At 36.7% G+C, this 25,757-nt stretch overlaps 4 protein-coding genes and 2 non-coding genes across 9 annotated transcripts; 3 read left to right on the top strand and 3 right to left on the bottom strand.

Annotated features, from left to right (window-relative positions):
• Nucleotides 1-457: 457 nt before the first annotated feature.
• On the bottom strand, nt 458-1,445 carry LOC147294459 (uncharacterized). Its single transcript, XM_086234361.1, has 3 exons — nt 1,363-1,445; nt 1,139-1,279; nt 458-907 (listed from the first exon to the last, which is right to left on the bottom strand). Exons 1-3 carry the CDS (start codon nt 1,432-1,434, stop codon nt 458-460), a joined length of 663 nt encoding a protein of 220 aa, XP_086090487.1. The 5' UTR covers nt 1,435-1,445.
• A 10,390-nt stretch (nt 1,446-11,835) lies between these two features.
• SLD5 (DNA replication protein-like protein) lies at nt 11,836-15,051 on the top strand. Of its 4 annotated transcripts, none has more exons than XM_086232673.1 (7): nt 11,836-12,012; nt 12,375-12,614; nt 12,914-13,036; nt 13,298-13,398; nt 13,492-13,601; nt 14,298-14,397; nt 14,481-14,862. In XM_086232673.1, the coding sequence occupies exons 2-7, from the start codon at nt 12,447-12,449 to the stop codon at nt 14,593-14,595; spliced, it is 717 nt and encodes a 238-aa protein (XP_086088799.1). In that variant the 5' UTR covers nt 11,836-12,012; nt 12,375-12,446; the 3' UTR covers nt 14,596-14,862. The 4 variants fall into 4 exon arrangements, 3 of the variants coding, with proteins under 3 accessions (XP_086088799.1, XP_086088798.1, XP_086088797.1); XM_086232672.1 differs by having other exon boundaries at nt 12,372-12,614; XM_086232671.1 differs by having other exon boundaries at nt 11,837-12,012; nt 12,357-12,614.
• A 362-nt stretch (nt 15,052-15,413) lies between these two features.
• Nucleotides 15,414-16,250, bottom strand: LOC147294457 (Ca2+-binding protein 1). Its single transcript, XM_086232674.1, has one exon. The coding sequence runs from the start codon at nt 16,162-16,164 to the stop codon at nt 15,685-15,687; it is 480 nt and encodes a 159-aa protein (XP_086088800.1). The 5' UTR covers nt 16,165-16,250; the 3' UTR covers nt 15,414-15,684.
• Nucleotides 16,251-17,695: 1,445 nt separating this feature from the next.
• Nucleotides 17,696-17,767, top strand: LOC147294456 (small nucleolar RNA R66). Its single transcript, XR_015120954.1, has one exon. It is a non-coding gene; the product is annotated as a small nucleolar RNA R66 (small nucleolar RNA).
• A 131-nt stretch (nt 17,768-17,898) lies between these two features.
• On the top strand, nt 17,899-17,987 carry LOC147294455 (small nucleolar RNA snoR118). The gene has a single exon (XR_015120961.1). It is a non-coding gene; the product is annotated as a small nucleolar RNA snoR118 (small nucleolar RNA).
• A 780-nt stretch (nt 17,988-18,767) lies between these two features.
• Nucleotides 18,768-25,152, bottom strand: LOC147294454 (uncharacterized). Its single transcript, XM_086231957.1, has 16 exons — nt 24,751-25,152; nt 24,402-24,596; nt 24,132-24,206; nt 23,869-24,036; nt 23,518-23,681; nt 22,938-23,156; nt 22,609-22,735; nt 22,214-22,402; nt 21,765-21,851; nt 21,479-21,633; nt 20,928-21,047; nt 20,084-20,309; nt 19,853-19,912; nt 19,604-19,777; nt 19,406-19,515; nt 18,768-19,246 (listed from the first exon to the last, which is right to left on the bottom strand). Exons 1-16 carry the CDS (start codon nt 24,940-24,942, stop codon nt 19,081-19,083), a joined length of 2,427 nt encoding a protein of 808 aa, XP_086088083.1. The 5' UTR covers nt 24,943-25,152; the 3' UTR covers nt 18,768-19,080.
• Nucleotides 25,153-25,757: the final 605 nt, after the last annotated feature.

The following is a 25,757-nucleotide window of genomic DNA, read 5'->3' as shown; positions in this document are numbered from 1 at the left end:
AGCTTAACATAAACAATTACAAAAAATAGACACAGTTATTGCCAGTTATGTGACCATTAGGGGCCTACAGCTCTGGTCCTAAACTTGTCCACACAATAATCAAAGTTTTCAAGAGTTTATAATTAATTAAGTATTATAATTAGACATTTTATCCAAGCATCTGGTTTAGTATAGATATGTTACACATACACAGTGGAATTTAATTCTCACTTGTCATATACAGTAGAATTCAATTTCATTTAGTTGTACACAGAACTAAGTTTCTGATTTATATAGCTATTCAGTGCAAACTGTACAATTCCATAACCATGAGCATAGAACCAAGAACAAGAGTATTATATCAGCTCAGAAGTGGAAATCATCTAATGGAAGAGTAAAAGTAAACCTACAAAGCCACAAAACAAAAGGTCATACCGCTAAAGCTTGATGAACAATTAATGCACCTCTATATGACTATTCAAGTAGGCAGAGGTCCATGCCTAGTGCTTCGGGCTCCAGAGCTGAACACGAAAAGTGCAGAAATTGCAAGGATCCAGAACATGATGCACATAAACACCATCTTGCTTTTTGCTGCAAGAAGTTCAGCCATTCGGTCCCTCTCCACAGGCACATGGTGGAGCTGGTCTATAACGATCTCAACCACTGCATCCAGAAGCTTCTTAGATTCAATATCCACATCGACAGCGTTCAAGGCCTGATTCCGAGCTTTCCTGATAGCGCTCGCTACAATCTCAGCCTCCACAGAACCGAAATTCGAGCCATTGAATTTGCTTGATTTGGCTATACTCCAGGAGACATGGCCTGGTTCGTCCTTATCAGTTGTGACCTCTGAAGAAGGAGTGAGATCAAAGGGAAACAATGCCTCTGATGAAGCTGAGAGAACTGGATTTGGCACCAGCATCAAATTCTGAAACAGAAAATATACGAATAAATCCTCACAATCACTAAAATCAAAGTCTATTTCTCAGTAACCAAACAGTGTACATAAAGAAATTGTTGAATGATCATAGTTTTTACGACAGCAACAAATCGAAGCAAATTGTAGATAAGAAATACACAAACTAACATATAAATCTGCACGTTGAAAAAAAGAAGAAGCTAGAGTCAAATTCAAATTGATTGAAGATCTCAAGCTCACCTCGGAGATATCATCTATATTATGATCGACCTCTGAAATCACAGAAATAGGAGTGGACTCGATCGAGTGCTTGGTAGTCTCCAGTGGCACATCTTCGGAAGCTGTTGGGGAAAACACAGCGTTTAAGCTCTTCTTCGCAGTCTGCAAGAGAAAACGAAGCGCGAATGAAAAAATGGAATTCGAAAACGAAACGTTGAGGATGAGAAAGCTTTTCGAAGCCATACATTCTTCTTGGACATGCGATTCGAGAGCTTTGCAGATCGCGCTTGGTTCTGTGGTGTTTGGAGCTCTCTCATTCTCTATTTTCTTTGCTTGGCGGGAGGATATGGAATTTTGAGTTTTAGGGAAATGAGAGCTATATATAGAGAGAGGCGTAGGAAGAGTGATTATAGATAATTCAGATTGATAATTTGGATTAGCTGAGCTTGGGCTAGATTTAGAATTGGGCTGTACTGTTTTGGAGCAGCCTCCTTCCTCTGTGGCCCAGCTTCTGTTTGGGGATCTCTGCCGGGTTTCTAGGCCCAGGTTGCTAGTTAGTTAGCTTTTTGGTTTTGGGCTTCGGCCCTCCATTATACCCAAAAAAACTTAAAATCAATCCCACTAAAGTATTCCATAGTAGAAAACCATTGTTTCACTTATTCTTCACTTATTTCCATATTGGTCTATAATTTTTTTTTGTTCTTTATTGTCCATTAACTTTGTAACATATTTTTTGACCCAAAAAAAAAAAAAAAAACTTTGTGACATATTCTATTGTGGTCTAAATCATCAAATTAGCATAAACGACCATCGATTTTAGTCATGTGGGGCATTCTTGTGAACCAATATGGAACTAAGTGAACAGTAAATATACCACAATAGTGCCCCACATGCACATCATACACATCATATAACTAAAATATACGGCCGTTTGTGCTAATTTAACGATTTGGACCATAATGAGAAATATTATAAAGTTAGTGGACCAATAAGAAACAAAAAAAAATCTTTGATCAATATGAAACTTTCTAAAGGATAAGTGGATCAATTGTGCAATTTCCTCTAAAAAATAAAAAGGTAAGTAGCATGCCAAATGATTGATTGGTCCAATATGGAACTTGCCCTAATAAAATAACCCACCTAATATATTTGAAGTTAAAAGGGTCTATTTAGTTTTTTTTAAAAGATGATAAGTCGGCCCACATTATAAATTTATTGGGCTTGTTTTACAGTGTTGAGCACTCAGCCCCCTTGGTGAGCTGTGCTCGGACGCTCGGAGTCAGTGTTCCCCTTTTTTTTTTTCTCTACTAGACATCAAAGCTTGAAACTGTTGAATAATAACTAACAAAATTAACGTGAATATGATCCAAAATTATTGTACTTTAATTTGTTGGTTTGTTCATTGTTTACATGTACATATAAAAAAATATATAAAAAGACTTTTGTATATAAATTATAAACGATTTTATGGTTAAAACTATTCAACAATTTAATTGGTTATATTAAAATTATTTAACTCGATAAATCATAAAAAGAGATCGACACTCAACATTTAACTCGTTAAAAGTGGGTCAGGTTGTATTAGGTATCTTTGTATAGGTCGTTTAGTTCATAGGACCCATAATTTGGGATTAAAAAAAGGAAGCTGTTATTATTTACAATAAAAATACAGTAGTGCTAGATATACCACATTTTTATACCATAATTTCATACCACCTTATGTGGCAACTTACATGGCATTCATACATTGGATACTAAAAAATAAAAAATAAAACCCAAAAAAAAAAAAAAAAACTCTGTCCAATAAAGTAATGACACGTGAGATGGTATAAGAATGTGGTATAAGAAATGTGGTAAGTATAGTATTATTCTAAAAATAACTACTTACACTATTTTTTTTGTCAGAACGATAAAATCATTGAAAAATTGAATATCAACATTAATGAAAATCCCTTATTGGCATAATTATCAAAGCCTAACATCATGATTACTTATTTGGTGGCCACTGGAAATTAACAGCCTTACCCAATATCGCGACAACAACGTAATATTTGTGTTGTCGCCACTGCTAATTCTTCATTTATAATGCTGATCAACTGCTCACACAGAAAATAACATGCAAATTAATTCCAAGCTGTCAATTAATAACTGGTTATAGATTATAATATAACATCTAATTCATTGACACGACTCTTTGTTTGAAGAGAAGTCAAACTTAGAGCAGATCGAAAATTAAGTGTAGTGGAGCTGAATATAAGTGGCTTACAGGATAGTTATACGTACGAAACACAATGACCAGTAATAACAAGAAAATAGCACTTGGGGTTAATCTAAATAGTGAGATTGAATGAGGTTAATGTGTAAGAATTAAGTTAGGTCTATAATTCAATTCCCTACGATATAATAAAAAATATAACAAGAAAATAACGAGAAAGTTAGAGATGCAAATCAATTGGTCCCTTAATACCATAAATATATAATAAGAAAAATAATATTTCTGAACTATAAAGTATAAACAACATAATTTATAACTTTGTAAATATATAATTGGATAATTTTATGAATTATTTATAATTGGATAATTATTTCGATGGAGGCGCAGGCAAGCAGATGAGATCTAGCGCAGCGTGAAGAAGGCGAGGTCTTGGGATTCGGAATGGGAATGGATGGCGTACGAGTTCGGGAGCATGGTAACTACGCGCCAGTTCATCGTACCAACAAGAAGATGTAGCCAGAAAATGAAGATCCGCCGGTGATGGTAGGGAGTGTGGGGAGGAAGAAGGGGTTATTGCTGTGGGGTGAGAGTTTTTTTTTTTTTTTTAATTTATGTTATTTCAATTTTAAAGTGTTTATTGGTGTTTTCTTATTTTTCTTCTAGGTGGCTATTTTTTAGAAGCCATGTCAGTGCTTAGTTGAGGTCCACATGTGACATGTCATTGACACATCGACGATATTTAATGGCATTTTTGACAAAAAATGTAATGGAGGTACGAAGTTGAAACAAAATGAAAGTTAAAGAATGTTTTTATAACTTTTAAAAGTTGGGGTATTAACTTAAAAAATTAGATATAATTGAGGTATTAATATGTAATTTGCTCTATGTCAACAATAAAATTAATTAAATACCCTAATATTATTAATCATAAGGCTTATTTACACCATTGCCCCCTGTAAGATACACTTTTTTTCACTTTGCCCCCTGAAACTTAAATCCTCTCAGTTTGCCACCTGAACTTCACAAAGTTATTGCAAAAGACCCTATGCCGTTAACTCTGTCAATTTTTCCGTTAAAATAGCTGACATGACACCTATATGGCATGAGTGAGACCCTTTTTTAGTTATGTAAAATCCATGTGGACAAAAAAAATAATTTTTAAACTAAAAATGATAAGATCCATGTCAATTTTTTATAATTTTGCTTGTCTACATGGATCTTACATAACTAAAAAAGGGTCTCACTCATGCCATATAGGTGCCATGTCAGCTATTTTAACGGAAAAATTGACAGAGTTAACGGCATAGGGTCTTTTGCAACAACTTTGCGAAGTTCAGGTGGCAAACTGAGAGGATTTAAGTTTCAGGGGGCAAAGTGAAAAAAAGTGTATCTTACAGGGGGCAATGGTATGAATAAGCCTAATCATAATCATAATTACTTCTTTGGTGGCCTTAGCCTCTCGATAGAAATGGTGCCATTAAATGCGTTGTCGATGTGATACATCATACACCCACAGTACGTGCATATATGCTTTATTAGTGCTCACAGCCTTAATTATCGATCTTACCCTCCAAATAACCAATTAATTATCCTTCAACACAGGCCAAAATCTCCTATAAATTGTCCCACCTTTGGAGTCCGTTTCTATCATTGCTTCTTCAGAAATCAATCTCTCATAGTCATAGCAAACGTGTATGGTAACTATATATAATATATATATATATATATATCTTTCTGTCACCTTAGTTCGTTTTAGTTTTCTGTTGATTGTCTGGTTAATTAATTACTATATAATTTATATTTGCATCTCTTTAATAATTAATTTCAGGTTTGAGTTTGAGTATGATGACCATGAGGACCATAGTTGTAATATGTGTTGCCTTTGCATTGATTTTGGCATCCATGCAAGCCGATGCCAAAAGGTTCAGTTTACATGAACGTCACTTGCTTCAGCTTAAAGACGATCAGGATCAAGGTCGAAGCGTTGATGTTGCTAACGATAAGGGTAGCAGCAGCAACAAAGTGCAGGCTAAACATCATGATACGAACGAGAGTTTTGGTTTGTTCAGAGAACTAGTTGATTCCGATCCTGATTCTCACCATTGTTATGTGTGTGATCGATCCAGAACTCATTGCGAGGCCTTATGCTAGGCTTCAAGATCAATTTATGTACACCTCAATTTATTTATGTTGAGGTATACTTTATTAGGACCCACACGAGTCGTTTTGTGTCGATCCAAATCGTTCATTTTTTATATCTCCATTGATAGATCATCCTTGCAAAAAATTAGCCAAATCGAAAAGTATTTGTCTATCTAACTTTGATCTAATAAATGATTTCCGATTTAACAAATTTTTTGCAAAGATGATCTATTAATGAAGATGTAAAAAATGAACGGTTTGAATCGACACAAAACGACTCGTGTGGGCCCTAATAGTGTATACCTCAACATAAATAAATTGAGGTATACCTCAATAGAAGGAGCCTGATATATGTGTATGTAAGTGCTATATATGTATATACAAGATATTGATATATATATATATTATCGCTCGATCCGAATTAAAATGAAAAATAATCGAAATAAGAATGAATTATAATTAATGAGGTATTTCCACTAAAATCTTTACTAAATGTGTAGAATCATAACGCGAATAAAACTGAATCTCATTGAAGTACTTGCTACCTTGATGATCGATCAAAATCAAATCCAAATATGATTATTAGATGCTCCAATGTCTCATTTCTATAAGAGAGGTGTTCAATAAAAAGAGTGAAGATAATTGTAGTGAAGAATGTTGATTTTTGATGACTCATTAATTGCCATTCATAAGTATTTTTTCAAGAATAATCTCATTTCTAAAACTCGAGAAAAATTTCGGTGGAGACTAAGCGTGCATGCCACTTTATCTCACTGAGTTGCACGACCACCCACTTAAACTTTGCCACCTAATTAGCTTTAATTACTATTTTTTATTTGATTCTCTCTTTTATTAATTCTCTCTCCAAACAATTTGGTATATATCATAATTATAATTAAAGCTAAACACGTGGAAATTTTAACGAAGTGGGTGGTTATGCCACTTAGTAAGGTGAGGTGGTAAGGAACTCCTCACTCAAGCTTTTCTCCTAAAAATCAAGACAAGAGGAACCCACAAAACTATTATAATTCATATATGATGTGTGGAGCTACAAGCCTTCATGAGTATTTTGAATATTTTTTTATGTATATCTCTCACCCTTTAGCTTTCGACCAAAAAAACAAAAAACCTTTCAACAATGGGCTCATGTTCTGGACAATTGGACATGAATAATTGAATACATGATTATGTGCGCTAGACAAGGGTGTGTGGTAGGTTGATATCCTAAGGGTGGGCAAAACCAATGCAAATCAACCAACCCAACCAAATTGGGTTGGATTGGTTTGGTTTTTGACTCCCAAAAGTGGAGGTCGGTTTATAACCCAACCAACCGACCACCAATGGATTGGTTAACAGGTTGGACTCTCAAATAATCGATCAAAACCGACCCCCCAACCTAAAAAGATAAAATATATATTTATATATATTTAAATATACACTTGGCAACACATTATTGGTTAGTTTTAGGCTTATTGTGGTCTTTACTTAGGCATTACATATACGTGGCATATGCATAATGGAGTGGTGAATCTAGATGTTACTTGTTATTAGGCCTTAAACTTGACTTGGCCTAAATCTACATGTTTTTTGGGCCAAGCCCAAACCCATCAAACCAACTTCAATTGGTTTGGGTTGGGTTTTTCACTTTAATTGGTTAGGTTTTGTTTGAAAATTCAACAAACCGAAGGCATTGGTTTAGTCTATGATTTGGGCTCAAAATTGAACCAAACCGACTCGTGCCCATATAAAATTGAACCAAACCTATGGTTTAGTCTATGGTTTGGGCTCAAAATTCAACAAACCGAAGGCATTGGTTTAGTCTATGGTTTAGTCTATGCATCCCTAAATAGCCTATATTCCTTGATCTTGTTTTGGGCCATAGGCCCATAAGTATGTCAATGTATGACTATATGCATTGGGCTTCCCCGATTGTAAATAAACAATTCCATAGATGTCGGAGTCAAAATTTCCGGCCCATTTTTCATGGGCCATCACGACCAAAATGTATACAACGCTAATAAATGAAGCCCAAGTAACAAGCTTAATTAAATTGATTAAATTCATGGGTCGAGAAGAGCCTGTACGAGCAAAAATCCCAAGGCGCATGCACGTTCGCATACTTTAGAAGTAGGGAATTCCCCTCAAATTACAAGAAAAACTACGTGGGAAAATGAGCTTGGGCCTTAATCAACTGAGCTTGAGCCCCAAGCAATCCTAACTATAAGTAGCGCACACCAATTAATGAAGATAGAAGTATGCAATTCATATCCACTTGAGAAATTAATACATTTATAACAAACACTGACTTAAGTCTTAGAGTATCTTTTGCTTGTACCCCACCTCCGTTTTGAAGCAAACCAAGATCCTTTGTGATGCGAAGATCTTAATTTCAAGATCCAGAGTTTAATTTCAAAGTCAACAATTACTTATCGGCCAAACAATTCTTCTTCAGAGATTTTTAGGCGTATTGTAGTAGACCAGTGGACCATCTATTTCCGTTCAGAATACACCACAAAACGTGAAAAATCATGAAATGTATAAAAATGGATTTTACAATTAATGAAAACAAAAATACTTTTTTAAGCACCCAAAAAGAAAATAACGAGTAACAGTGAGGGTGAATAAGGTAATGAGTAAGAATTAATTAAGAATTAGCTAGGTTCATAATTCAATTTTCTATGATATAATAAAAATTAATAATAATAAGAAGAAAGTTAGAGATGCAAATCAATCGGCCTTTTAAAACCATAAATATAATAAGAAAAATAATTTTTCTAAACTATAAACAAAATAATTTTTTACTTTGTAAATATATGAGATAATTTTATGAATTCTTTATACTTAAATAGTTCATTGGGGAGAATTTTCATTTATTTTTCTTTCGAAAAAATCTCATATGATTAATTATATACTAGATAGCTAGTTAATAAGTTTGGGTACTGTGAAAGATCTAAGCCATACATTCATTACTCAATGATACGGATCCTAACACATTTCCCTAAGTAAGTTTCATATACTGATCAGATCAATGAAATGAAGAGATTGAATATACATGGACTCATAATTATTGCATCAACGAACCTATTTACTTAATGTTGTCACCCTGCATAACCCAATGAACGTCGAACCCTAAAATGAAGTCGTAGCTCAGAATTCATCATTAAATAATAAAAGTCAACTATAAAATTAATTAAATACCCCAATTATCAATCATAATCATAATTACTTCTTTGGTGGCCTTAGCCTCTGGATGGAAATGCGTTGTCAATGTGATACACCCACAGTACGTGCATATATGCTTTATTAGTGCTCACAGCCTTAATTATCGATCTTACCCTTCTAATAACCAAGTAATTATCCTTTAACACAGGCCAAAATCTCCTATAAATTGTCCCACCTCTGGAGTCCGTTTCTATCATTGCTTCTTCAGACATCAATCTCTCTCATAGTCATAGCAAATGTGTAGGCCGGGTAACTATATATCTTTCTTTCACCTTAGTTCGTTTTAGTTTTCTGTTGATTGTCTGGTTAATTAATTACAACTTCATTACTTAATTACTATGCAATTGATATTTGCATCTCTTTAATTATTAATTTCAGGTTTGAGTTTGAGTTTGATGACCATGAGGACCATACTTGTAATATGTGTTGCCTTTGCGTTGATTTTGGCATCCATGCAAGCCGATGCCAAAAGGTTCAGTTTACATGAACGACACTTGCTTCGGCTTACAGACGATCGGGATCAAGGTCGACGAACCGTTGATGTTGCTAATGATAAACATCCTGATGATGATGATAAGAACGAGAGTTTTGGTTCGTTCGGACAAGTTGGTTCCGATAGTAATTCTCACCGTATTTTTGTGGATGGTCAATCCAAACCTCATTCGTAAATGAGATCGATCTAGCGAGGCCTTTTGAAAATGAATGTTCAAGATCGGCTTCAAGATCAATCAATTAAGGTTGTGTAATATGTAAAATCTGTGTGGTTTGTGATTAACTAATAGTTAATAAAGTGAAATTAACTAGCTAATTAACATGTCGCCATGTACGCATGCAAAACATATATAAGTAAGGCACATGATCAATTGGTTTCACCTATGTGTGTATAAATCCATGTCTTGTATCATCGTAATCTTAGACTCGTATAATAAAACGCCATGAAAAATATGCATGGCTAGCTAGCTAGTGTGTTTTTTATAATTGACCAGCTGCTATAATATTAATCATATACATGTGTAAGTGCTATGTATATATATGTACGAGATATTGACATATATATATATATATCACTCGATCTGAATTAAAATGAAAAATAATCGAAATAAGAATAAATTTGAATTAATGAGGTGTTTTCACTAAAATCTTTACTAAATGTGTAGAATCATAATGCCAATAAAAGTGAATCTCATTGAGGTACTTACTAAGAACAAAACCAAATATGATATTATTAGATGCTCGAATTAATGTCTTATTTCCATAAGAGAGGGTATTCAATAAAAAAAATGAAGATAATTTTAGTGAAGAATGTTGATCTTTAATGACTTCTTTCCATTCATAAGTATTTCTTCAAGAATGATCTCATGTCTAAAACTCGAGAAAAATTTCGGTGGAAAATAAGTGTACATGCCACCTCATCTTACTGAGTTGCACGACCACCCACTTAAACGTTGCCACATAATTAGCTTTAATTACTATTTTTTATTTTATTCTCTCTCCAAACAATTTAGTATATATCATGATTAATTATAATTAAATCTAATTATGTGGCAAGTTTAAAGCGGGTGGTTATGCCACTTAAGTAAGGCGAGGTGGTAGGGAACTCCCCACTCAAGTTTCTCTTGTAAAAATCAGGATAGGTGGAACCCACAAAACTATTATAATTTATATATATCATCAGGGGAGGATCTACAATGGGGTCAATTGACCCCATGAACCTAGAAATGCTGGGCTTGAAATAAATTTTTGACCCCATGAAGATTGGGTGTTACTAACAGGCGCATGGGTAAGATGCATGCATGGTGTTTGTACAATTGCTAAGAGAGAAATGAAGACCAGATGATATGGGGAAGAGGAAGGTGCCATGTGAGAAGCATATGTTTTTTTTTTAATTCTAAACGTGCCAAAACGACGTCGTTTTCACAAGTTAATTAAAGCAAAACCTGAGTATTGAGTAGAAGACCACACCACACCAGACCACACTAAACATGAACAACCACAAAGAAAAAGAGTGAAACCCTGAACAAAGCAATGTCGTCCACTCGCCCTTGCTCCCTTGCGACGCCGACGCCTGCTTCAGTGCTTCTCCCTCGCGACACCCCCTGATGGACTGCCGTGTGTCTGCGCCTGCTCACTTGCTCAGCCAGTCAGCCTGCTCCCTCGCGAGTCGCAACGCCCCTTGCTGTACTACCACTGCGTGCTTGTGCATGTGCCTGCTCACTTGCTTCTTAATCTTGCCCCTACAACAGTTGATTTATGGATCCGCTATTGTATATCATAATATCATATATGATGTGTGGAGCTACAAGCCTACAAGCCTACAAGCCTCCACAAGTATTTTGAATATTTTTTTATGTATATCTCCCACTCTTTAGCTTTGGACCAAAAAATCGAAAAACCCTTCAGCAATGTGGTTTTGTTCTGGACAATTGGACATGATTATGTGCACCAGACGGGTGTGTGGTAGGCTAATAACCTACATTCCTTGATCTTGTTTTGGGCCATGGGCCCATAAGTATGTCAATGTATGACTATTTTGCATTGGGCTTCCAATTTCATGGATATGGGAGTCAAAATTCCCGGCCCATTTTTCATGGGCCAATTACTCAACCTAAATGTATACAGTGCTAATAAATGAAGCCCAAATAACAGGCTTAATTAAATTGATTAAATTCATGGGTCAAGAAGAGCCTATACCAGCAAAAGAGCCCAAGGTACGTACAAGAAAAACTACGTGGGAAAATGATCTTGGGTCTCAAGCAACTGAGTTTGAGCCCCAAGCAATCCCAACTACAATTAATTAGCGCACACCAATAGAGATAAATGTACGCAATTCATATGTACTTGAGAAATACACTTATAACAAATATCGACTTAAGCGTCCGAGTATCATTTGCTTGTATCTCACCTTATGTTTGAAGCAAACCAAGATAAGTTGAGAGGCGAAAATCTCAATTTCGAACTCCAGAGTTTAATTTCAAAGTCAACAATTATTTGTCAGCCAAACAATTCTTCTTCGAAGATTTTTAGGTGTAATGTAGTCCACCAATGGGGCATCTATTTCCATTCGGCTTAAACCACTAAACCTGAAATAGCATGAAATGTATTTAAACGGATTTTACAACGGAAACAAAAAACCTTTTTTAAGCACCCAAAAAGATGTGCTAAACAAGCAGTTTGATCAAAATAAGTTTTAGAATAAAGAGTGTATACTTTAAGAGAGATTCCACATTTTTGGAATTGACAAGTGAAGTGTTTGTACTTTGGTCCAAGTTGCGAAGTGGGCGGTGACGGTGAATCTTCTCCGACCCTTCTATAAAAGGCAACATTTCCAGCCCCTTCGCTTCAAAAGGCATCATAGCCCCCCTCATTCTTTCCTTCTCTATCTCATCCTCCACCAGATGGGACACATCCCCAGTTTGTGCGTGGATCGAACCCCATCCCATCTGAGCAGTATATCTTTATGATGATGTTGCCAAATCAATCCAATGGTGTTAGATTCACGCACAAACTCGCGATCTGTCCCCTCTACAACACTCTAGTTTTTCTCTTTTTTCTGTTCTTTATTTAATTTCTTTTCCAATTTACTTTTCGCTCCGGAAATAGAAAACGTTTAACTTTTGGCGCCAATTCCGATTACATGTTTTAATTTTCCCTCTCAATCAGTTTTTTCGATCGCAGAAGACTCACAGCGGGAGAAGAAATAGAATTAGCGACGGAAAGAGAAATTGTGGAGAATTTTGGTAATCAGATCGGATGGCTTCGGGGTCGGGAGAGGGGTCAACGGATGATTACGAGGCGTCGATGTTGATGACCGACGTGGAGCGCTTAAAGAGGGCGTGGCGGCAAGAGAAGGCCGCTCCGGAGATTCTTCAGTTCGAGGCGGCTTTGATTGAGAGAATCAGAGAACAGATGCAATTGTTGGTAAATTCCCTAAAACCCTAATTCCCTTGTTTGGTTCCCCTGAAAATAATAGGAAAATTAAATCAATTTTTTGATTTCATGTTGTAAATTTCTAAAACAAATTGGCAGCTTATGTTGTATTGCGTTTGTGATGCAAAAGTTTAGGGTTTTGTAAAAATTTAATCTCGTTTAGGTTGGAAACGATGCTGCATGCTATTATTGTGTGCCAAACAAGTTCCTGCAAGTACATGAAATTTTGTGTGCTAGTATTGTTTGTAGTTGTGTTATTGTTGAACCCAATTGGATGCATATGAATACAGGAAGACAATGTCGAGGATTTTGCTGAAAAGGGTATGGATCCACTTACTATATCACTCTACCAGATGGATTTGGACAGGGCTCAGTTCTTGTTGAGATCTTACCTCCGAATTCGCCTCCAGAAGGTGGTTGTCTTGTCTTATCTGCTCTTCTTGTGTGTGTTCGTAGTCTTTTCATTTTTGAACATGAGTACTCACCTTGTTGTTTGATAATCCGATTAAAAGAATGTCCAGCAGTGAATTCTGGGTTGCTATAAGCATTAGGAACTCTCACATGAATGCTACCAAAAACATCTTCTACTGCTTTTAGATGTTATGTGACAAGATTTCTCAAGTCCATGTTAGTTCAATTTTGTTATTTGATTTTTAAGTAATGTTCTTTTGCAGATTGAGAAATACGCATTTCACATCTCCAATGTTGCTGAAACTGCTGAATCTGCTGAAATTTCCAACCGTCTATCTGAATTGGAGAAGCGGTTTGTTGCAAGGTGAGGACTCTAGCTGTTTTTATTTGTTTTCGTTCTCTTAGTGAAAACATCGTGCTTAAGGTTTATTGTGGTTTGGAGTTGACATGGTTACAGGTGCTGTGATGAGTTGGAGATGCTTTTGGAAAAGACTGTTCTGTCAAAATTACCTGATACTTATCAGTCTATGCTCAAGCAATCCATAATCAGTGAAGAGACTGACATGGGTACTCACATCATTTTTAATAATCACATTTACTTTCTTCAGTTATATTCATAATGCATCTCTGTTTCTTTTCTTTTGCGCGCGTTACAGTACCAGTTCTGTCAACTTCATTTTCTGTAAAGTATCGACCCTTGACCCAAAATAAATTCCAAATCCTTGTGCTCAGTGCTCTGGTCAACTAGATATAAGGTTTATATTACTTGGTTTATGTAGTGAACCATGTCTTGTCTTCTGAAATTTTGATTGTGAGGTTTTATTGAGCATTTGGCTCTGGTTGACTTGCATTATACACTGGATTTGGCTATCCTCGAACAAAATATCGTTTACAGGACTTTTAACTTCCATAGTTCCATATGACAAGCAATTACATGACTTATAACTTCCTATTGACAGGCAATTACATGACTTTTAACTTCTGACAAGCAATTAGTGTGTTTGCATGTGAGCGCTATGTGTCATGCTTGTCAATGGCATGCAGGGGACTGGACCCATACCCCCCCCCCCTCCTCTCTCCCTCTCTCCCTCTCTCCCTCTCTCCCTCTCTCTCAAGTCAGTCATTCCTAGTGTTGAACTAGGATCATACCTCATCATTGGACAGCCATCCCTTTGGTTTGTAAAGCATATGGTAGGCAATTTATAGATTGGACTTCTGAATTTTAGTATTGTTCGTGATATATGTTTGACGTTTGACTTTCAGTGCCTAAACCTGAATTGGACACATTTGTTGTCTGCAAAGCAAAGGACTATCTTGGTTTTATCCAGCTTGAGGACAACGAAGATGGACAGCCAGATGACAGGCAACTGATTTTTATTCATGAACATATACTCTTATAGAAAGTGTTGTTTCTTCTTTTGACATATTGGTTTCCCCATATGACAGAGTGAACCAGAGAGCATTGGAGGAACCTTTTGAGATGGAGCCTAATGTTTTATACTTTGTGCGTTATAAAGCAATAAAGAAATTTGTAGAGGAAGGGAGGATTGAGTTATTCTGAGCATCTAGCACCTCGCAGGACATAGCTTTGTGTCCTCTCCCTCAACATATGATGTCATGGTATCTCCACCTTTTTGTTCTACGAATTTGTTCACAAACTATCAATATGAAAGTCGTAGGAGTGAGTTTTTTAGCAACATCCAGTAGTTTTATGTTGAATGTTTGTCATTCTATGTTTAGGTAGGCCTTGGTTCTGCAACCAGAACTAGGGATATTTCTCTCCTCCACAAGGATCTGTACCCTTCAATTTAACTTTGTTAGGTTTCAACTCTTTTACCAATTTATGTGCCATGTTTTTATTTGATTTGGTAATTTGGCACTAGAGTCCGACTTGATTCTCCATTGGAGTGTGGAGGATGCTCTTGGGCTTTGTAGGCCCTTGCTAGTTGTCTATTAATTTTGTTTCTTAAATTGGGCTTCTCACCCAGTCCATTAAAAAAAAAAAAGTAGTTTGCACCTAACTCACCCAAACTCATGAAATATCAAGTAGTTTTAGTTTTTATTGGAATTATTGTTTGTGAACGTTTATGTTTTCAATATGAACATACCAATTCTAAACTTTCAGCACTTGAGCTAACCAAAGGGCTTATTATACTTTTCAAACAACTTTGTATCGTTTCGCAGCTCCAAAATGAGGTCTATGTATCGTTGAGCTGGAGCGATCTACGCCAAACAACTTTGTGGTGTCAAACAGACAAAATTGAGGCTTGCAGTTCATCACAGAACCTGTGCTGTAGTATGTTTTATGTATATGCCAGGAGGTCCTTAAAAGAAAAAAAAAAAAAAAATCGAATATTCCACACAAAAAAAGATCGAATATTGTGACAAACAAATCCCAAAGATGGTCTGCAATATATATAGAGCCAAGGACTAACAAACAAATTTATAAACCCGACCCCTTCGCTTGGCATCACGTACATGATTCAAACAAAGCCACAATTATGTTTCCCACTAAATTGCTAAGTACCTCCCCAGCAAAATACCAACAAAATTTCTTGTTGCATAGCTGGAACGTTATGCTCCACTTAATTTCTAATATAAAGTAATTAAATACATTATTATTACAACAAATCTAGGCACGAGGACTAAGCTAGTGGACATGATCAACGGCCAGAATCTTTAGCAGACCAGCATAGTCCACGCCTCCGTTTCCATCACCACCGCCCAATCGAATCATGGCCTCAACATCTTCATCAGTGGCTGAAAAGCCAGCCCATTTCATGTAGCTCATCAAATCTTCATGGCCGAGCTTCCCATCTCCGTCCTTGTCCATGACCTTGAACACGTCCTCCATAACCCCCCCGCCCGAGCTCTTCGGGCACCCCAAAACGCGCTCGAACTCGTCGTATTCCACGAACCCGTCCTCGTTCGAGTCGGCCGCCGACATCATCGACCCGATGAGGCTTTCGTCGGCGCCGCCGCTGGAGAACCCCGCGTAGAACGCTCGGAGGTCGTCCTTGCTGATCTTGCCGTCGCGGTCGGTGTCGAGGACGTCGAATGCGGGACGGAAATCGGAGCTCAACGTCGTCGTTTGGGTCTGTGCATTCAGGGTTCGGCCGGAGGGACACATTCTGATGAATCTGAGTCGGTTCTGGGAGTCGTAGAGAGAAAATGATTGACTAGCAATAGCAGGTGGACTTGGGGTATTTATAGAGAGGCTGAGGGGGCGAGTTGGGCTCTGAGTCCAAGAGTTTTGGGGGACTTTTAATGGCTTGGTTCACAAGGTTTTGAGACTGGGCCCACCTGTGGGGTTGTCTACGACTACGAGGCCCCGAGGGTAATGTTTCATAGGTTAGTGCGTATGGAGTGACGTCATGAGTCTTTGAGGATTCTGTGGGGAGTGGGGACTGGTAGGTTCGTCTTGGTTAAATCTGTTGTGGTCAACACGTAGCTCATTGGATTGTTTGGTGGATTATATTTTTTCATCCACTGCTCTACATCGTTACTTGAGTTTATATAAGCAAATTATTGCTCTATATCGACAATAATTATTACTAAATTTTATAGCTATATATATTGGCATGCAGTTGGTATATTAATGTGAAGATAAAAATAAGTGTTATACAACAATCTGCTGACTGTGCGATGAAGAAGCCAACAAATTAATCTCCATTGTGTCGTTGACAACTATTTGGAGTAGCAATTACTAATTAGCATGCATGAAGACCACAGCATATAGCTTTGGCCTTTGGATACCAAATGCAACTAACTCTGCAAGTACGACTTTCTTGCATTCCAATGGTATCTAATTCTCTTCACCACTTTTACTATGGAATGCTTGCACTGGCAAATAATGGCCCATTGAGCCACATTTTATATTATGATGAATTGGAATTTATGCTTGTCTTCCTACATGTCTAAATCAGTTTTAAAAAATTTCTACCACATTGCCCAACATGCCCATTTTTAACTCGACAAAACTGTCAATAAATGCATATACTAGTCGCATGAAAATTTACTCCAATTAATGAGAGGCTTTTGGGTTTTCCTATTTTTTAGTTTTCCTGTAAGTCAATGACCTCAGTTGTCATATTGGGCCTCATACAAGGCAGCTCTAAACCATTGGGCTGTTGAAGTTGGATCCAATCTAGCCTAATTAATGGCAAATTCGTAATAATATAGATATGGAGGGGCTTTTCATAATCTAAAGCTCAAACCTTTGTTTTGTGAAAAAACCCTAATTCCAGTTTTCCAGTATTTAAACACAACGGCGCCTAGCAAACAAGAAAAGCCTAGCTCGCAACCTCCCTCCTTCTGCCCCTCCCCCTCTCACTGTTCTTTCTTTTGATGTTAGTTTTTTTTTTTTTTGATGAAAAGAAAAAGTCTTTGCCGCTATTTATTTCTATAGTGCCTCTTTATCAGCCTTGGATCTTATTATTTTGGATTTAGGGTTTTATTTGATTCTCGAAGAGAATAAGAGGCAAATTTCGTGCAGGAACGTTGAGTCACTTCGCCTTCGTTGCTTACCCAGGCGCAGTGAATTGTTTTTCTGCCACATCCCTCTTTGTTTTTATTTAACTTATCCATTCCAATTGCTATTTTCTCATTCGGAAATATTTTTTTCATTTATTTTTATGGTAAAATTTTCATCACATAGGGGCTCCGATGATGGCATGAAATCTTTGAGACCTGATCATCAATGGATGACAACTACAAGCATAATTTCTGAGGAATCCCTTAAAATATTAAGAAATTCAAATTATTCCTAACATAAACCCAGATGGGCATTTCCTTTTTTGAAGTTAAAAATATCTTTTTTTCTTTGGATTTTGGATTTTGGATTTTGTAATTACATTTTGCACGTGTAGATGATGAATATGCACTGGGCTCTGAGCAGCTTTATTAGCAGCTTCATTTGATGGACAATGCAGCCTAGAAAGCTATATCTGATACATTTCTGCCTTGTTTTAAAAATTCATCTACTTTTTCCCTTTTTTGATAGCTAGTGCAACCCAATTTTCTGATATAATTACATACATCACTGACAAGGTTGCATTGAAGTAGCAACTGTTTCTGGGGAATATTGTGAATGGCTGAATGATAGCTGCACTGGAATAAGAACACTAGGGAGAGAGGAAGATGATTTGCTAAGGCTCCTGGGGGCTGCCACTTAATTTTAAAGGAAATGAAAATAAAGTGAAGAGTATAAACTGTATAACTAAATACATCCTATGGCTTATTAATTAGAGTTCCAGACCCCCTCCCATCTTACCAATAAGAAAAATTAAATCTAATAAAGAATCGGCGCCAAATGTATATATCCCGTACGTTTTAGATTGAAAAATGAAGGGTTAAAATTCTAAAACAAATGCCGTGAGCCAAGTATATGACATTCATTGACAAAAAAGACAGCATTTGGCATTCATATATACAATTTTCAGCATTCAGGAAACTGAATTGAAATTAAAATTACCGAATGTATTTGGCATTGACAAAGCTCGGAGTCGAAGAATAAGAATTTTAAAAAGATTTAAAATTTATATATTTTTGAAAATTTTGAATGAAATTCGATGGATCATGGATGGAAATAAAAGTATTTGATGAAAATTCTGATTTGTATCACTAAGAATAGAATAATAGATACTTTATGTGTCTTTGTTTGGATCATTTTTGCTACTGCATCATTGTTAAGAATTCTGAAATTTTGAAAAATTTTATCCGATCCAAGCTCAATAGAAACAAGAACGCAATCACAAGCATAGATTACAACATTTGACAATTTGTTCCCATCAAGTTTCAAAAAGACGAGGTACAAATTAGAGTCTGATCGTCCAGTATGGCTACATCAACCTTGTCAGTAATAATTCCAATGTTAAAGTTTCATGCGGTAATCTTGTTGTAGCTATCTATCTACCACCAAAGGCAGAGAATGCACTGCAAAATTTTCAATGTATCTTTGTCAACATAGTGTTCTTCTACCTTTCTTCTGTGTAAGAGACATCAGTGCGTCAGGATTTGATGCCTATCCGCCATATAAGAGTTGAAGTCAGCGCACAGGATTTGAAAAGAAAATGACAGCAAAATATACACCGAATCCGGCGATAAGAATCCCCCCATATATATAAGTTTGAGATGACTGCACAGGATATTTGTACTCAATATTGCAGCATCTCATCTTTTCCCTTTCGCTGGCCAAAACATGATCTACGTACCTGCATCACGCACATAAATATCAGCAATTAAAATGGGAAAAACCCTTCTCCGCGGATTGCTTCAGTTCCAACAACCACTAATATAACCTTTTCCTGCCAGACAAAATTACAATAGGAAACGGAACTAAATTTCGAGGAGCATATGATATAGCAACTTACTGCTGGGTAAATATGGAACTCTGGAGAATTTCTGAACTGTTCAAATGTGCATCTTGTAAGCGATGACCATATAACGATGAAGACAAATCTACAAGCTGTTCCTCAAGGTTCTGTTGTTTAGTCATGTGTTAAACGTGTTGATAATAATCTTCAAGATGGTAGAGAAACATAGGAAATTTAAAAGTAGGAATGCCTTACATCCAAGTAGTTCTCCAATCTTTCAACTAATTCATGTGGGAAAGGTTCAGGCAAGCTAGTTGTCTTTTTGTAAAACTTCTCCACCCACAGTTCAGTGGTTGTTTTATTCTTTTTTCCTTTCACTGGCTCACCAAGCGGAGTTTTAAGGTAATCTGCGGCAAAAGTTTGTACGGCCTGCAGAAGATAGGTAGGAAATCATAAGCATAAAATCATTCAACTAATAAATGGACAAATGAAAGACCAAATTACCTCTGATGTATCACGAATTCTGCGGAGTGCAGAATCTACACGTGCATATATTGAGTTTCTCTGCCAAAAAGATAAACAAATACTTTAGATGTCACAATCCTACGGGATGCATCAAAACATTTATGCCTGCTTCTGCGCCAAACTTGTAAATGTACGGTCATCGTGCAGCAAATGGCTGAAGACTTATATTTGATATTTGTGCAGAATGTAGCATAGTGAGACTAGACTTACCAATGCAACATCTTGAAGCATTTGGCTGACTTGAGAAGTATTAGAGAATGGTCCAAATGGATGACACCCAGTTGCCCAAAGCCAATTCACAATTGGCCTTTCATGGACATGAGAAGCCTTCTCATATGGTGCACTCAACCCACCCACAGCGGAAGCAAGCCCTGCCAATATATGGCGCTGTGCCTGAGATGGAAGGGCATGCGTTCTCTGTGTCTCTGAAACATAACTGCCCATCAACACAGTTCAGCATGATAGTAAAAAAAGGTTGAATTTGCAATGAATGAAGTGCTGTAGCTGCTTCTTAAAAAACACAATGACAGATTAGAGACCACAATGCACAACAGAAACATGAATTTTGCAATGAATGAACTGCTGAAGCTACTTCTTAAAACCCAAAATGACAGAGAGTCCAAATCTGTAATAAAAAGTATATAATACTTCAGACAATTTCACTGGCTGAATGATGCCCTAACTTTACTAAAATTATAATAAAATCATATCTATACTAGGACACGCAGTAGGAAAATAATAAAAAAACTTTAAACAGTAAGGACTGACATTGCCCAAGTCAAAGGTGCTACAAAATACGACAAGAAAATTAGTTCGAAAAGCCGTGGTGTCCTATGCTGAACCCTGCAAAGGCTTCAATGTAAAACAGAGTTGACTCAGTACTCTTTTCTTTGATGTTTACCCATCCACATGATACACGCTACAACTTGCAACTGGGGAAAGTTAACAAGATAGCTTTGACCAACCAGTACATTATAATGATTGAAACACAAACAGTATACATTCAAGGATGCTAGATCGCAAGAAGCCTGGCAATCAGATATTGTTCCCTCACCTTAGAGGTATCTTTTCATTTTGATGCTCAAGTACAATCACGACATCTTTGCTTGTCCATACAAGACTTTCGTCTTCCATCATAAGGAGAGGATCCACATCAGCCAATGATAGGACAAAGCTGCGGAAAAATATATAAAACAATCATTACACATTAATTTCATGAGTGATACATGTTATATATTGCTATTATTACAGTAAAAAATAGGTCCAGCACCCGCATTACCTCCAAACTTATAGTTTGTGACAGCATATGAAACTAAAAATATAGGAGCAATCTACCAAAAAAAAATTTAGAAGCAAGTCTTAAAATGTTATATTTGCAACATCATTCTGATGTAAATAAAATAATTAATTATAAATTTCAATGAGCCTAGTTTTGTGCTAAATTTTATAGTAGCAGGCTATACATAGGAATACAGAAAGAACTAAGCAAGACGTACTCAACAATAGTATGTCCATGCAAATATATCACAGAAGAATGAGGATACACTGCTATGAGAGTAATACTTATATTAAATACAGCAGTGCAAGGCAAGGTGGCATGCTCACACAGGAATTACTCTTGTCCCATAAGTTCGGTAAAGATCTCCTTGTTTCCTTTCTATTTTCTTTTTTTTCTTGCCCCTTTTTGAGTCATAAGTGGCCCAGAGAGGCTTATGCTTTAGTATGGAATCACTTGCACCATCAGGTTCATCCATCCAATGCTGGGGAACAAAAAGTAAAAAGTTAGGACAATGAAGAAGGGAAGAAAACTCAAATATACTTTAGAGCTTACATAAAAGAAGAAAAAATTCTGAGAATACAAAAGTCAATGTGAACATCCTTTTTGACTAACCTGGCGGAGGAAAAATCTACTTGAAAGAGATGGGTCCGCCACCTCAAGCAAACCAGCAGCAAGCACATCAGCAGAACGTTCCATCTCCTAGAGTGAGCATTTCCAAGTGAAAAAAAAAAATGTAGATATATTCAAGTGCCATACCGATGTTAAGAAGAGGAAAGCATGAGTTTTTAGCTAAAAATATTATGACAGCTCTATGTAAAGCCTAGGAAACTGAAATGCCTTTAGAAAGGCATTCATGAAATTATATCCAACAAAGATGGTGGGAGGATACCCAAATGAATAAAATCAATAAAAGCACAGGAACTTTCACCAAGCACCCCAAAATTGGTATAAAATTGAATAATTTGACACTTTAAATACCAGGTAATTTACAATTTAATGAACATTAGAATAAATATAGTACCCTTTTAATATAAAAAAGAACAAATAAATAAAGTACCCACTTCTTTAAGGATCGCACCATCGAGATACGTCTTGGTATGAACATGGAAGCGTCCGTCATTTTTAGTTTCTTGCAGGGAATGGCCTCGCATAGCTTTTGAAACAGCAATAGACAACTTCTCATGGCGATGTAATGCATGTGAACCCCCAACAATCACAACTTCTTGCCCATCATGAACCATCTTCTTTACCTGTACAAGATAGATCAAACAATCAGATAAATACGGAAGTGGTTTTGGGTTTATGTATTTTAAAGCATAACTACGGAATACTCATAGTCATAGGAGAGGTTTGCTGTCAAGATCCTATAAGTGAAAACCAAATATTCTTTCATTTGCATTCATAAGTCATAGGCAAATCATACAGATGTTGAGTTATTCTGGAGGAACCAACTCACCTCTGCCTCAATTGCTTCAATATTTATACTGTAGTTGTGGCCTTTATCTATAATATTGTATCGATTATGATTTTGCAGCACGATTATTGGTAAAAGCAGCCTTGTTGTCAGGTCAACAGTTTCAAATCTGAGTTAAGATCATAAACACATGATTAACAACAACTACTAATAAAAAGTTTAAAAATACTACAATCAACTGCATGCCTTATTTTTAAAAAATATGTCCCTGACTTGGTATCTTTTACTTGGTGGTTTAACAAAAAAACAAATATTCAGGGAAGATGCACATTCCAGGTTCAAATGAACATATAAAAAGATAGACCAAGTACCTAACATCTGGAGCTATAACATGCTCAACTGTTGTGGATACTAAAGAGGCAAGTTGTCCAACAAACACATCATGTGAAGAATGATCACTAGGTGCACCCAAACCTCTTGGAAACATCACATTGCGTAGTCGTGGCAGCGTCCTAGAACTGACAGTTCCCTCTTCAGTTTCAATCTTCCCATATGTGCACGGGCCTGCTGAGAGGTCGATCACAACAAATCTAAACAGCATAGGCAGAAAATTAGATTTAAGAAAGAAAAAAAACACATAGGCAAAGACACATGGATTAAGAGAGCATAAAAAAGTAACATAACATTCAATATGATCTTTAACACAATATATAATCTATCATATGATACCCTTACAGACAACAAAAGAAAAAATAACACACTACTCATAACTTTGTATGTTCACACATCAGTCTATGCACTTGAGGTATACTTGCAACATGTTCACATGTCCACTAGCCCATGTTAGTCCATGTACTTGAGGTTAGGCCCCTCCATTGTTGTGGTCTAACAAAGAGTACAATAGACAGGTTCATAATTAAATGGACTGCTCACACCCTATGTTAAGTGTACCTGCCAGAGCCCAACCAAACTTGAGATGCACCTCCTCCATTGTAACGATAGCGATAAATGTAGTCACCCTCTTGTTTTTTCATATCTTCCTCAGTGAGCTGGGTAATTTTTCCATACATCAAGCTGTCAAGATCAATGTCCTTATTCCTAGGATCCATCCTAACCTGTAAAACAAGTATAAATACCCAAAAATAACAAGTATGGTTAATTAAGGGAGACTATTAAAAACTAGGATAAGCTTGTTTTGAGAAATACTTCATAAGCATTTTCCCTTAAAATATGCAAAACCATATGGTAAAGTAAAACTGATATTAAATGACTAACAAGTGCTGTGATGACTGCAGACCATACCTTATCAAAATTGACTACAAATATTGCACTTGGCACTTGGTGATCCATCTCTGCAGCAGAATAAGCTGCTTTATCTGTGTCGAATATGTAGGCATATAATTTCTGAAAAACTGGCTCCACTGCAGTCGCATCCACCTCAAACAGAGGTACTTCCCTTCCAAAATCAGTCTAAATATTGAACAGCATTTTAAAACTTTATTCGAAGACAAAATGGAACTCATAACTTTTGCAAAAGACAACATGTAAGAGACAATGGCAATCACCTCTCTTGCATTTCCTGCGGGAACCATAGCCTCTTTCAGTGCCTTCTCAAGAGCAATTAGTTCTGGCTGCCCAGCCTGTAATTTGAATGAATACAAAATCCAATCACTTGATGAAATATAGTTGTAAAAATGCCATATCATGCGTATATATGTACATATCATTTGCATATAGACATACATACACCCACACGCACACATATACATATACACATACATGTACATGCGTACATGTATCTAAATACTCAGGCCATGGTTTTATATGAAGCTTACAGGAAAGGCATTATAGACAATTTGATGCTCGATATCGAGAGGCTCCCCGGTCTCAAGGCATGACGGCCTGTGTGATGGGAAGCTGATTTTCAGAAGGTCTTCCAATTTGTGCGTATCCGCCGAGAACCTATAGCCTCCATCACCATTGAAACCAATGAGCACCACATTTACTTCAAGCGGAACCTGGAACGGAACCTACACACACAAACACACACATTCACATTCATGAGCAAACTAAACCACAAATACAAGTCCAATTCCTCCAAAAATTAAAAACCTAATATCGAAATTGCGAGATATCATTTTGTTTCTCAGCAACCAAACAATATTTCAAAATCTGTAAAATTACCTCAGCGCGAGAATGGAGCATGCGGCGAACATCGGATCGAACGCTATCGCGGACGTCGTGGAAGGCACCGTGGTGCCACTGAGGGTGACCTGGATCTCTCCGAAAAGGTTGAGGCGCGGACTCGGATTGAAACACGAACAGGCTCAGTGCGAGAACAAACGCATGGATCATTGGATTTGATTTGGTAGCCATAGCTGTAGCTCAGTCGAAGAATTAGCTAAATATATATATATATATAAACAATTGAATTGCTGTAGGGGGAGAAGTGCGAGAGATTATGTAGTTAGTGATGGTTGGACTTGGAATTGGACTTGGACATGGCTGGGTCAGCCGTCAGCTCAGCTGTATGAGACTCAGACAGACTCAGAAGTGTAGTATGAGAATTGAGAAGAGAATGCTCAACTGTCAATTTCAAAATGGCCCCTAGTTTCCTACTTAATTACAATCATGTATTCTTCATGTCAGGGGGTTTAAGGTTTTGAGCTTGAATGAGGCTATTTAGACCACCGTTAACTTAATTGTTGAGTTGACCACCTTAACATATTTTTTTTAATTTTTTTTTTATTTTACCCTTTATTGCAAAAACATGATAAAATCATCCAGATTCATTCAGTGGTCATCTACCAAAATATCCATCAATGTTCGGTAGATAAGTGTCGAATAAATACAAATATTTCGACAGATAAGTGTCGAATGCCTTTTTCATTTCCATTCGGTAGTTATCCACCGAATAATTCACCAATGTTCAACAGATAACTATTGAATAACCATAAATATTTCGGTAGATAACTGTCGAATAACTCGATGAACAAAATTAAATTTTTTTGTTATAAGGGTAAAGTTGAAATTTTGAAATAAAATGGTCAACTCAACAATTTATGGTGGTCGAAATAGCACTGGCCTTTGAGCTTTTGGAGCGAAACTGTGTCTCTGACACTAGTTCACGCTGCTACAACAATTCAATATGGTATGGGTAATGAGACTCTATATCTAAGCCCACTCTGCTA

The sequence above is a fragment of the Dryas octopetala genome, chromosome 2 (assembly GCF_963921425.1).
Source record: "Dryas octopetala chromosome 2, drDryOcto1.1, whole genome shotgun sequence".
In the NCBI taxonomy this organism is placed as follows: Eukaryota; Viridiplantae; Streptophyta; class Magnoliopsida; order Rosales; family Rosaceae; genus Dryas; species Dryas octopetala.
This window is presented reverse-complemented; position numbering and strand designations above follow the sequence as displayed.